At 43.5% G+C, this 12,867-nt stretch overlaps 1 protein-coding gene across 1 annotated transcript in view; it reads left to right on the top strand.

Moving 5' to 3' along the window:
• Positions 1-12,101, top strand: part of SHKBP1 (SH3KBP1 binding protein 1) — a 306,095-nt gene extending 293,994 nt beyond the window's left edge. Inside the window, exon 18 of the mRNA XM_078660638.1 lies at positions 9,204-12,101. Within this exon, the coding sequence (XP_078516764.1) occupies positions 9,204-9,840 (637 nt within the window). The 3' untranslated portion in view covers positions 9,841-12,101. The remainder of the gene's footprint in view (positions 1-9,203) is intronic.
• Positions 12,102-12,867: the final 766 nt, after the last annotated feature.

Raw genomic sequence — 12,867 nt, 5'->3', positions numbered from 1 at the left:
TGTCTGCGCAGTCTTTCTCACCTAGTCTCGCTTTTAAGAAAGGAGGCAGAACTGTCCTCGTAGGAGCGGTCGTTTTAGAACGCTTTTATTTTATAGTTTTTTTTACACCATTTTTACTCTAAATTTATGTCGACCCGCGCATTTTGTGAGTGCCTCATACAAATTTAGATCACCGTCAGTCATTGTTGCAAGTGCCTTAGACCTCATGGCAGACCTTTAAGTGAGATATAAAAAAAAAAGTTGAGGGGTGGCGGTGTCTCTCAGTGCGTCATGGTCAAAGAAGTGTGACCAGGAGTACTTCACAAGGGGCGGGCCTATGTCATTAATGGCTTGGCCTCAATCAAGTCAATCTAGAAATCTGTGACTCAAAAATTGTAAAAGTGAGGCTGCTGCCTGAGATGTATGAAGGTGCAAGGACACCACAGTGCAGTCCAGAAACTGAACACACTTATGATAAGGCTGAACAAATACTGCAAGGGATCAGAGGCGAAAAGTGCCTGTCCCACTTGAGAAAGAATCAGTTTCACATTTTTCTTTTTTCTTTTGAGTCTTGGCCACAGTCCTTCTGCAGAATGTGGTAAGAGAAACTGTAAAAACAAAACAATTACTTCATACTCCATTATCACATCTCTGTATCGGAGCTATTGTCAGAAGCGTAGCCAGTGTGTCATGGGCCCCAGTTCAAGGAAAAAATGGGCCATGGCATCGGTTGAAATTATAAAATACAAAAATAATCATGGTTCAGTGGACCCTGGTACCACTGCACCTGCTGCACAAATGGAGGCTGCACCCCTGCCCAGCATGCATTGTTGGTCTGACAAAGTTTTTTCTTTCACAGATACATTATTTCCCTTTCCAGAATGGGCACAAATACATTATTTCCCTTTCCAGAATGGGCACAAACCCACCTGTGTCCTGCAGCTGCAAAATAAAATTAAAAAAATGCATACTATCAGTTGGACTGCCTGCGGTCTCCATCGCTCACCATTTACTATCACAGTGTGCACGGAAAATTATATGTTCTCTCAGAAGGGTGACGATACAGCAGCAAAAGAAGCCAGGGAGGAGCCAGAAGGAAAAAGTTCAAGGCTTGGCTCTTTGACCGCCACCACCACCCTCCGACTGAGGCTTGGTTGGTTGGTTGGTTGATTGATTGATTGAGGGTCCGTTGGTCCTGTGTGCAATGCAAAGGCCATGAGGTGAATCTCTTAGGAGAGAGCCGTGTTAGGTAAAGATAGCCCTCATCCTCTACCAAGAACAGAAAAGAAAGTCTCTTGGGCCCTCTCCCTCCTGTTGTTTATTCTCTTTGGTCCGGGTGCGGGAAGTGCAACAGTGCGCCAAGTTACTGCCTGCCAGTCGCACATGGAAAGGTTATCGTGGTTTGTTCCTTCTGCTTCAGTATGCTTTTTTCTGCTGGCTAAACCATTGGGCTGAAAATAGAACTCAAAAGGGACCCGTCTCAGTTGCCCTTTTAAATTACTGCCGGTGCTCAGACCCAATAGGACCCGGCTCACTTAAAGCCCTGCCTAATGGTAAATTCACTAAAGAGTACTATGATAGGTGTCACCAGCCACCACCGTTGTCCGCAGTCTCGGTGTCTTGCCACTCAAAGATGAAATAATTCACACAGTGCTCAGTTGTTTCTTAGCACATCCTCTATACACGAATATCTGGTATTGATACCAGCCTGCTCAATGGGGCTCATTTTGTGAACTCTTGAAGAATCTGATTACACAGCGACTCGACGTAGCCATTGATGCAGTGCTCCTGTCATGGGGCCTTCTTTTTAAAATCCTTGCTTTCAGGTGTGTATTTCTAACTGCTGCTGCTGAAGCGATCTAGGACTTCAACTCCCAGAACTCATTAAGATGATAAAAATGAGAACCCAGGGCTGGAGCTCTGCATCCTTGGTAGAGATGGGCGAGCCCAAGAATTCATGGGACCATCTGAGCCCGAGCCGAGCCAAGGGTCCGGCTTGGCTGTGAGAGCCCAAGTACAAGCTGAGCCCAGAAAAAAAAAAAAACATGAAAATGTAACTCGCAGCTTCCAGCCCAGCAGAAATTGATGAATGAGCAGGGCAGGCTGATTATAAAGTAATTAACACAGCCCTCCCCCTGGGGCATTGGGCTGGGGGGTTCTATAAGTCAAGTAAATTGTTTTTCGTCGTGTTGCCGTGATGATGTGCCTAAAGGCAGTGCGGGCAGGCGTACTGTAATGTTATTAACACAGCCCTCCTTGGGGCATTGGGCTGAGAGTCCGTGAAGTTGTGCTAAAAGCAGTGCTTTCATTCTCATGGTGGCGGTTTCTACAGTTGTAGCACAAGGCTGCTTTTCACAGCCTGTGAAAACCAACATTGCTTTTCTCTTTCTGGTAGTATTAAATAGCTCAAACTCGACGCAAAAGTATTAGAGCGCTTTACATAAGCATCAACGACATTACGCATGGTCCACTTCATGTTCTTTAAGGCACGGGGAAATTAAGTGATTTGACCAGAATGTTGAGCGATGCCGAGACTCGAACCTGGTTCCCCAGGTCCAATGTCGGCAGTTGTGTCTGGGACGCCCCGGTGCTGGGGTAGCCATGCGCTTTATAAATTTTGTTAACATAACATAAAGCCACATACTCCCGCCACATTCTGTTACAACTTTAAAAGAACACCAACACTGTCGTCTTTTAGACAGAGGTGCTAAAAGGCTGTGCATTTGTGTTGTGTTTTTAGAGTTGTAACACACTGCTGCTTTTCAGTGCTTGTGAAAACAAACAAGCTTTTACAACTTTTTTTTTTTAATGGCAACATAAGTGTTGTCTATTGGGAAAAGATGCCAATAGATAATGCGTCATTGTTTGTGTTTCTTAACTCTGTTATGTTAACTGTTGGGCTCGAGGGTCAATGAGGACCTCTAGCCAAGCTAAAGCCGGGCATCTGGCTTGAGTCAGGCTCGAGATTTTAAGGGCTCACCGGCCTTGGTGACATAACATCATCTAGTAAGGTTACAGAAGGAGGTAGGGCAAACTCTGCCCCAGTGAGACTTGAGCCTGCAAACGGCAAATTACATAGAAATCTCGGCAGCAGGTTCATTGACCTACTATACTGTCTTAACGGTTTACCATGCAAATATTCCAGCATTTGTGAAGTCATTTGCTTTTTTATGTACTGGGGAAAAGCCTAGGGCTGTACCATCCACCCACACAGTCAAGCTGCGTGGTAGGGTGAATGATGCGCCGAGACGTCTTCATCGGCTAAATGTGGCTGCCCAAACGAAATTTAAAATGTGCCTACTGAAGCTCATGGCTTGCATGTCCCTTTGTACCGGGTTAAGAATTTCAAACTTTCTACTCTATCTCTAGCAATGAAATCTCACACAGATGAGCTGCTGACAGTACTTTGCATCCACTGGGTCCATAATGAGCTCCTTCAGAAAATGTTGGCCTGGTGTCGTAGGCGAGCATCAATTCAATACCGGTTGTAGATGAGAACAAAGAGGGGTTCAGCTTTTTCACAGGATAAGAGAAAAGGGAATCTCTGAACCATTCTGGGGCTCTACCACTTCAAAGTATTTTACCCAGCGAGCTACTCCGTTTGAGGAGACACATTCAAACATAGACTGTTGACTCTTGAACTGAAATCTGCCCGTGCGCCGTAGAACTGAAGGACGCACACTAACATATTACCAAATGGCAACCTCGTCGGAGGGTTCCTAGGATAGCCTTTGGGGGAGATCTTTATAATATCAAAGCTCTCTGTTTCGGTCTGATCCGTCCAGTCGGTGCACTCCCTGCCTCTTTTTTTACCATGATCGTGGCTTTTCTTGTGCATCATGGTGACTACTCCTTATTCTGTCCTGAAAATTGGTTGATTGGAAATGTAGTTTCTCTTTTCAATGAATTATAACTTTACAGAAGATCTCCCCTTATCTTGATACCTTGCTACTGCATGTTGATTTCAGAAAACCCTTTCCATTGAGGCGGTTTCTGGACCCAAACTGCTGAGACTCAGCTATGTTTTGCAGACTCCGGCCAATCCATGGGTCCTGTTTTGTAGTTGCATCTTTGGCTGTTCAGCAGTGTCTTAGGTTTGGTCCTCCACGTCCGTCTGCCTTGTGAGTTTGATGATGTTTCTAGACTGTGCCATCTCAATGACATCCGTGTTAATCTGCAGGAGCTCTTACCATTATTCCCATGCTGGCCATGGACATTGGATTGGCTGAGCTACTGGATATTGCTACGGTGCAATGACAGCCAGAGTCAGTGTTAGGGGATATTCGCAGATCTTCTTGGTGCTTTTCATAAAACACGTAACCATTAATGAGAAAACTCATGCACTATGCAGGTTAAAATGGACAGTTACATCAGGGATATGATTTAATTGGGATAGATCTAGTAAAGAGCCAGGTTGAGTCTTTCCTGAATCAGCTTGGTTCAGCACATAGCGAGAGAGTACCGGCTCTTTGAAGCTGCCTCCCCAAACTCACGGTCCCAAAATGGTACTTGTTCTGATTTGAGGCGTACAGAGTTTTCAGCTGGTCAGACAAGGAACAAGACACTTGGACTTTGCCGTCTAAAAGTCTGGTATACTGTAATAGACTTGTTTGATATCTTTGAGCAGCGAAAGGCCCAAAATCAACACGGCAGTTGTATTCTGGACAAGCTGCGAATGGTGTAGAGCATTCATTGCCACAGCAAAATATATCAAGGTGTTAATCAATGATACATGCCATAGTGGACTGGTGAAGGGAAGCACATTCTATAATGACAAGTAACAACCCCAGGCAAACCAAAATTCCAAAGTGCAATGAAAACCAGCAAATTAAAAATGACACTTTACTAAAAAACGATTTTCATAAAAAATCATCAGAGTATTTAATAATTTTCTTAATACAAATTACACAAAAAAATGCATATATTTTCTAAAAAACCATATACATAATAATTAAAACAGACATGAAATATAAAAATGATGGTAAGGGTGAGATGGTGACGGTTTCTTCAACGCGTTTCGACACCAAGTGTCTTCGTCAGGAAAGTACCATCATATAATGAATCTAAAATTAAAATTAAAATAGACAGTCTTTAATACAGATTTTTACAGACTTTTCTAGCTAAGTACATTATTAATTGCCGGTACATACATAGTCATAGTTCTAATTTAAAAAAAAAAAATAACAGTTTTTGAATTTACATTAGGGAGTATCCTAGAGTGGGCTTCGAGGAAACAAGATTCAAGACAGAGCGTGTAAGTAAAGAGATAGCGCATATAGGCCAAGAACTAGATACCCAAGACGAAGGTGACTAAGACTGAATCTTGCCAATTATTAGATGATAGTATTTTGTATGAGCTAACAGTAAAGATAACCGCTTGTCTATAGGGCGGTACTGTAATGTTGTTATAGCAGCAAAACACAGGATGGGGGCTGGCCGCATTTCGATATCCATTTTGTTCAAGGCAAAAGTGTCTTCTGATATAAAGGAACTAAACATTAAGGTGCGCATGTGCCAGTGTTATAAAACCTTCACACAGATTATATTTATAACCCCGCTTCAATTATGCCTGCCAATTGGTTAGAAGTAGAGAGAACAAGGATGCGACTCTAATAGTATATAAGTGATCTCACCTGAAAGATTGAGCTTACGGCACTGCACCGTCAGGTTCTGATTTGTCTTAGTGACATTTGTGGTAATTGGGCGAGCGTGTCAATCACTATGAAAACGCTAAGATCAAAAAGACATGAATGAATAAAGTTTATATAAAAGGCAAGAGGGGGGAAAAACGTTTGTATTGTCCTTACTACAGGAACAATATGGTTAATAGAATTCAAACATTATCCTGGCGGAGAGCAAATAATAAAATAGAGTTTGCCAATGGAGTCCCCTATTATGTTTAGACAAATATCTTGCGTACTGGCAGATCACTTCATGTTGAGCAGAGACGTTACAGATTGACAGATGCACTATAGCACCATCAATATTATCTGTTAAGGTTAAACAACAGTGTGTATACGAGATGGAGAAATTAACCCAACCAACTGTGTTAAGGTTGCATGAATTAAAATAGCACATACCTAAAAATATTAGTACGGAGATTCCGCTGTTAACGGGGCTGATCAGACATTCAATTGTGCAGCACTCTGGCTGTCGTTTTAAAAGAAGGGCACGAATCTGGTAAGGAAAACGGTGCGCCAGTAAGTAACTAGAGTAATGCTTAGGGAAGAGGAAGGGAAGCACATTCTTCATGACTCTTAATTGAAAAAAATCCAACCTTGCAAATGTTATTCTCGTGAGACCGGTCAAACTGCCTCAACAGACAGAGCAGCATGGCCCATAGTCTATGGCCAAACAACCTTCCACTAGACAGGTCTCCTTGGGTGAGCAGCAATTGAATTTTTGTGGGCTAAGCTTCAGAAAGATTTTTATCATCCACCACCGGGAAAGGCTACTGTCATCATAAGAGTGGTCATTTTAGATGATGGACGGAGCGCTGAAACTTTTCAGACACTCAGTCACAGATCTGGGTTGAATCCATCGTTCTTTAGCTCACTCCACCACCCCAGTTCAGACCCAACCGTATGCAAATCAGTCTTGACCCTGTTCCTCATGGCAACAGTCCAGCCCGAACTGCCAAGCCAAGAGCTAAAGAACGACGATTAATTCAACCCATATCTATGACTGGGGGTGAGTGTCTGAAAAGTTTCAGAGCTTCCTCCATCCACTATTTGTGTTTGCTTTGTTCGCCCTAAGATAGCAGGGTATGCCCAGACGTTGGTCCCTTGCTCACTTTGCCACTGGATTCAAGATAGCCTGGCTGATGAGGGCTGTTACCCCGAATCCGGTCCCAGGATTCTTGTTTACCGTCCAGGGAAGACCTGGCTTGGCAGTTCAGGCTGCACTGTTTCCATGAGGCATAGGGTCAAGACTGATTTGCATATAGCTGGGTCTGAACTGGGGTGGCAAAGTGAGCTAAAGAATGATGATGGATTCAACCCAGATCGGTGACTGTGGGTGAATGTCTGAAAGGTTTCAGCGCTCCGTCCATCATCTCCTGTGTTAGCCTTTTAGAACATATACATTTTTTAAACAAGCGTGCACAAATTCTCAGTTTGTAAGTCGCCCCCTACATTTTGTGACTTCTCAGGCACATTTAAAGCAAGTGCCTAAGTACCTCTTTTGTAAGGTAAACTCACTAAAGAGTACTATCATAAGTGTCACCAGCCACCATGTCACCCACACATTAAATACATCATATAGTGCTCAATTGTTGCATAACACATCCTCTGTGTGCTAACAACTGGTATTACCTCCATATGGCTCAGTTGTGCTCATTCTATGAACCCCTGAAGAATAAGGTTACCAGATGGCTCCACGTAACCGAGGACAGAATGCTCCTGTCATGAGCTCTTCTTTTAAAAATGTTTGTTTTATGCGTGATATTGTTATATTGTCTGGCGTGGAACGCCATACACAATGGTATAAATGAGAACACAGAACTGTAGCACCACGTACTTGGTGACATTGTGTCATCTAATATCCTTACAGATGGACTACGGACACAAACTATCCCACCGAAATTTAAGGCTTTAAATGTCACATTACATTAACATCTCAGCAGGAGGTTCATTAACCTGCTGGACTATCTTAACAGTGTACAATCCAAATATGCCAGAATTCGTGAGCTAATTTACTTTTATGTACTGGAGAAACACACAGCGCTAAGGTGGTCTGGTCCTGTGCCCCTTCATTTAACAGAGAGTGCTTGTACTTAATAAAGTTCAGCATGGTGCCATCCGCATAAATATAAACTAAGTCCCCTGCAAAGTGGAGAAGATTGGCAAAGCAGCTCATGTACTGATGGAATAGGAAAGGGGACCATGTAAATCCTGGGAACCCTCAGTTCAGCTTCCTGAACCGGGTTTGGGGAAGGAGGCATGAGGACAATCTAGACGTCGTTTGCCAAATAAGAGCTCAGTCCAATCCAGGACTAAGGCTGAACAACCTACCACTGCCAATCTGTTGGTCAGAAGGATGTGGAGAGTAATGCTGATCCAAGAATATCACGACCCAACATCACCACCATGGATCAATCTGCGTAAATCATTATGTACTGATAGGACAACTAACTTGGGGCTGTGGTCTGCCTTAAAACCCACCTGTAATAGGTCCATCGGGGTATTTTCTTCTGTACACGGAGAGGCGTCTTCAACAATTGAACTTGATGAAATGTTAAGTTGGAACGCTGCATCCTTGGTTCATCTGCAGAGGAGCGAGTGTGGCTAGATCCTATCTGTGTACGTGCTTTGTTATGGTCCAATGCGAGCGTTTGTGCTGTACCTCAGCTTATTGCCTCCTCAGATGTGACCAGCACTGTGCATGAGCCACTCTCTAAGGCACTGTCCCCCCACCCCCCAGGGAGATGGAAGAATAGGTACGGTAACAGGATTCTTAAAAACAAAAACTGTAGACCTAGATGCAGGACTTCAGATATATAGATACTATGGCCTTAAAAATTACAGTGACCGCACCTATGATATAGCATTTAACCTTTACCATGCTCATGACGAGCTGAGCTCGTCATGAGGCACGGTGCTCCGGTGCTCATGACGAGCTTAGCTCGTCATGAGCCGTTGAACGCTCGGGTGTGGGGAGAATTCCCCTGCTGTGCTGAGCGTTCCACGGGAACCGATGCACCTGTGACGAGCTCAGCTCGTCATGAGCACAGGAGCGCCGTGCCTCATGACGAGCTGAGCTAGTCATGAGCATGCGGGCGCTGTGCACGCCCCCCTCCCCCCAGCACAGCGGGGGAATTACCCCCGCAGCGAAGTGTTTAAGGATACATATAAACCTATCCACATGTAAGCTACTCGCCCGAAGAGCAAATACATTCACAGACAACACATAATCAGACCCACATAATGCAAATAGACAGGCCTGCACATAAGTGGATGGCTTATATATGATTGTGTGGGTGGATGATAAATGGATTTATTAGCGTGAGTGGGTACATCATTGCCTACATGTGAATTGAGGCTTCGGCTTTCAGATAACTTGAGTATCTGCTGGAGTTCTGTCCTCTGCTTCAGTTGTTTTTTTCGTTGCTTGTTCTGTGTATTTGCTGTATAAATAATGTTATGTTTATAGTACCACACGTAAATTTTAAGCGGTTCTCCCCTTTGTGCCTAAGTTAACAAAGATTTTTGTTCCTTTTTCCTTAGCCTCCAGTCTCAGTCAAGTGATTGTGCCAGAGAAAGACCATCCCGTGGCGGCATGAACAACTTTTCGACCTGTCCACGTTCAAACCGAGATAGTCTACCCATTCCATTGAACAGACCTCGAGATGGATTTGTTAGCCTTTGCAATCTTCAGCCATATGCAACTGCCAGCCTGACCTCTCTGAACAGAGCTGACCTGTTCTGGAGCAACCCCAAGCCTTCCAAACTTCTCGTTGATCACCAGCCCAAAGAAGTTCGACTGCGGAAATCCATCACCAACTCTGAAGCTGCCTGCAACACGATCGATACTAAGCCTAATTATGGACCTCGAGGAGGAGGGAGCTTTGTTGAGAGGTGCCAGGAATTGGCCCGTTCCACTGAATTTAATAACTTTGATGTCCGACGGCACAGCCACTCTGTGGAGCCTGAGGGACGTCCAGTCTTGAAAAGCAAGAATCCACGGTCACCGAGCAGCCCGGTGCACAAACCCACAATTCCAAGCCCAACGCCTTCAGTTAGGACTGCTTCTCCTTCATCGCCTGCAAGAAGTGCAGCTGTTGGAGGGGCTGAAGCACCAGTAGGATCCCCAAGTCTGCCACTAGTTCCACAGAAACCAAGGTTGAATGAGACCTCCTTCTGAAAGCTTGGCTAGAAAACGGAAAATGCTTAAATCCTTCTAGCTTGGTGCTTGGTCATCCACTCTATTGCAGGCATAATGCATTGTGGGACAGGAGTTACACTTTTATACATTTGAACACTATTTTTCAAGACCATAACAGAATGGCTTTTAAGTATTTGAATGAAAGTACTGATGTCTTCTGGATGAAGTAATGAGCACATAATGGGATCAAAAGAGAGCCATCTTCCAAAGGGCATGAATGCCAATCTGATGGGTATAGACATGGCCATATGGGTGACAGATCAAACACCGCCCTGGAGTAAGGTATTTTTGTTGGTAACCCGATGAGCCATTAATGAAACATTCGTTTCCTTATAAAATACAAAAAAATCCATTCATTAGATTAAAAAATAAGGTTAGATTTCGCTAGTCGGAATCTTTCACTTCTGGCACAGTTTGTCCTGGTCCTAAAAAGCAAATACAACGGTGCCTATGTCTTAAACGAACAGATATTTGATGCATTTCCATAATGGCTAAACCTGCAACTCGTATCTCGCCTCGGTGCATAAGGAGGTTTGTATGGAAAGATGCTCAACTCTAAAACGAGTGCCAGTTTGGGAACTGTCCCGCTGCCTCTTGATAACATGAGACCTATATGGATGTGTCCGTAACACCGACAGATGTCATAGGTCTTCGATATCATGAGAACTGCCTGGAGTTATTCATTTGGCGTATAATAACTTCTTCCCCTGTAGACTGGCATTAAAAACCAGTTTGACCCTGAGTCAGCCTGAGTTAATCTCAGTCCTCTGAATAGTCAACAAGCTTCCACATAGGGGCCAACCTACTTCACCTTTGGCTCACTTTAATGTCCTATTGCCTAAGGCTACGTCTAGAAACTAAAATTCACTCATTGAGATGGTTCAGGCAGAGCATGGAGGAAGTACACTGGTGGAGCTTTGCACTGCTCTTAACAAGTGTGTGGTTAGTCAAACCTTCTCCCAATGGAATAGTTGCTTTTTCTTTACTCCGTGCTCCTCAAAGTGGGCTCTGCTCTCCATGTTGCGGTCTCCACTGAAGCAACATCACCAGCTGCACTTGTAAGGTTGATTGTATACTCATGCAATAGTATTCAAAAAAGAGGGTCACTGGCAAGGCATGTCAGAGGGTCACAATACTGCAGAGCGGTTGTCTAGGCTAATATGCACTGCCCCTTCAAGGAGTATGTTTACATTTTTGGAAAACTTTGGGAAGTGTATAATTTCAGGCCATGGCGTTCAGATTTTACAGAGACTGTTCTTATAGATAATATTAACTAGGACTTTAACCTAATGCAGGCACTTTGAGGTTTACTGATGAAAGATTGCACCATAGGGTGACACTTGCTATTACGCAAGACTTTTGAATGCCAGACAGGAGTGGGCCTAACTTCTCCCAAACAGACTCTTCAGTCAAGAAGCCTTTAAACGTGACTGATTGAATAAAAAGGCAGAAACCACGAGCCACCTGTGTCTCCACCAGAATCTCACATAGGGTGATTGGGTTGACAGTTTGCTAGACGCTTTCCATGATTTATGTGTACTTGCTGGAGACCGTGTAACCTAACAATGTTTACAGTGAGACAGACAAGAAACTCTTTTGCTTGCTTCCTGCTAAGGCACATTGAAGAGTCCAGTGCTTTCGAAAAATAAGAAATAGATTCTTCTCTTGTATAGGTATGCAGCATGGGTGCACATATTGCAGAATTGTAAGCAGTCTGGGGTATCCCAGTGCAAAATCTTCCTAACTTAAAACATTGAAAATACTGATCCTTTAGCTGTTCTTAAATAAAAAAAATAAAAAATAAAGAACAACACAAAATAAAACAAGAATGATGTTGCTAATGTCCCCTGTAAACGTACAACATATTCCCCAATGCTTTGGGAAATTAATAATTCAGTTTGATTTTGTAACCTGAATGACTCCGTACACCAGCAGTAACATGCGAATTAGAAACATGGGCTGCTATTCCCTTTACATATCTGATGATGCAGAGAATGCCCTTAAAGGACACAGACATGGTAGGGCACTCCGAAGAGGGGAAATGTTTTTTGACCTTTGTGTTTGAAATCAGAAATATCTTCGATACATTCCTCGGACGGCAGGGTTGAGGGGGCAGAGAATGCCTTGTTGCTGAAAGCATTTCCCTGCTATTCTGCCACTGAAGTAGGTGCTCACATGTAACACGCTGGCTGCTTACTGGAAAACTCTTTTCTTTAAAATAAATATTTATGTTTACTTAATGCCTTTTTTCTGAAATACTGTCTTTATTTGAAAAATCCTATTATCGACAATTCATGTATCTTATTATTGGGCCTCGTGGGCATATAAACATATGTATTTTATTGGGTTATATGTTATGGTCCACCACGCGTTTTATCCTTTTCTTTCCCCCTTGCAGTTTTGATACAACTTAAGCAGTTACGACCACAAGCCGTCTTCAGGCAGCTAAGGTTGGTAAAGTATAGCACCATATTCTAGGTGTTTTTGTTAGTCAGTTTAAGAGGAACGAGGAAGACATGTTCAAAATAGCCTCCCAAGCGCTCCCCATCCTCCATGTTTGGTCTTCCAGCTCCCTTCCCTTTCGGTATTTCATACTGAAAATGTTCTGCCAGGTTTTCCATACCGTATGCTTTTGGGAACAGCCCCTTACTTAATTAATATATTTTTCCAAGAAAAGACATCTGTTCGTTTCTCTAAGCCAAATAAAGTATAGAGAATGGCCCATACTACCCAAAGGGGAAGGGCACCGTGTTAGACTATTAGGGGTGCCAATGAAGTGTCAAATGAGATTGCCTGATATTTAACATACAAACCCAAAGGGAGTCTTTCGTTTGACTTAAACGTTCCCCTAAGCCATCAGGTCCCCAGGGATGTGGAGTCGAGGAGTCGCTAGCTGGCAGTGTCTTTGCACCATGACCAGTCCCAAATGAACCACATGTCGTGCATATATATTGGCATCTGGATCCACTATTTTATGAAGTAAGACCAGTTTGGGAGCAAAACCAA

This window comes from Lissotriton helveticus, chromosome 9 (genome assembly GCF_964261635.1).
Source record: "Lissotriton helveticus chromosome 9, aLisHel1.1, whole genome shotgun sequence".
Classification (NCBI taxonomy): domain Eukaryota; kingdom Metazoa; phylum Chordata; class Amphibia; order Caudata; family Salamandridae; genus Lissotriton; species Lissotriton helveticus.
The sequence above is the reverse complement of the archived record's forward strand: the minus strand, read 5'-3'. Positions and strand labels throughout refer to the sequence as shown.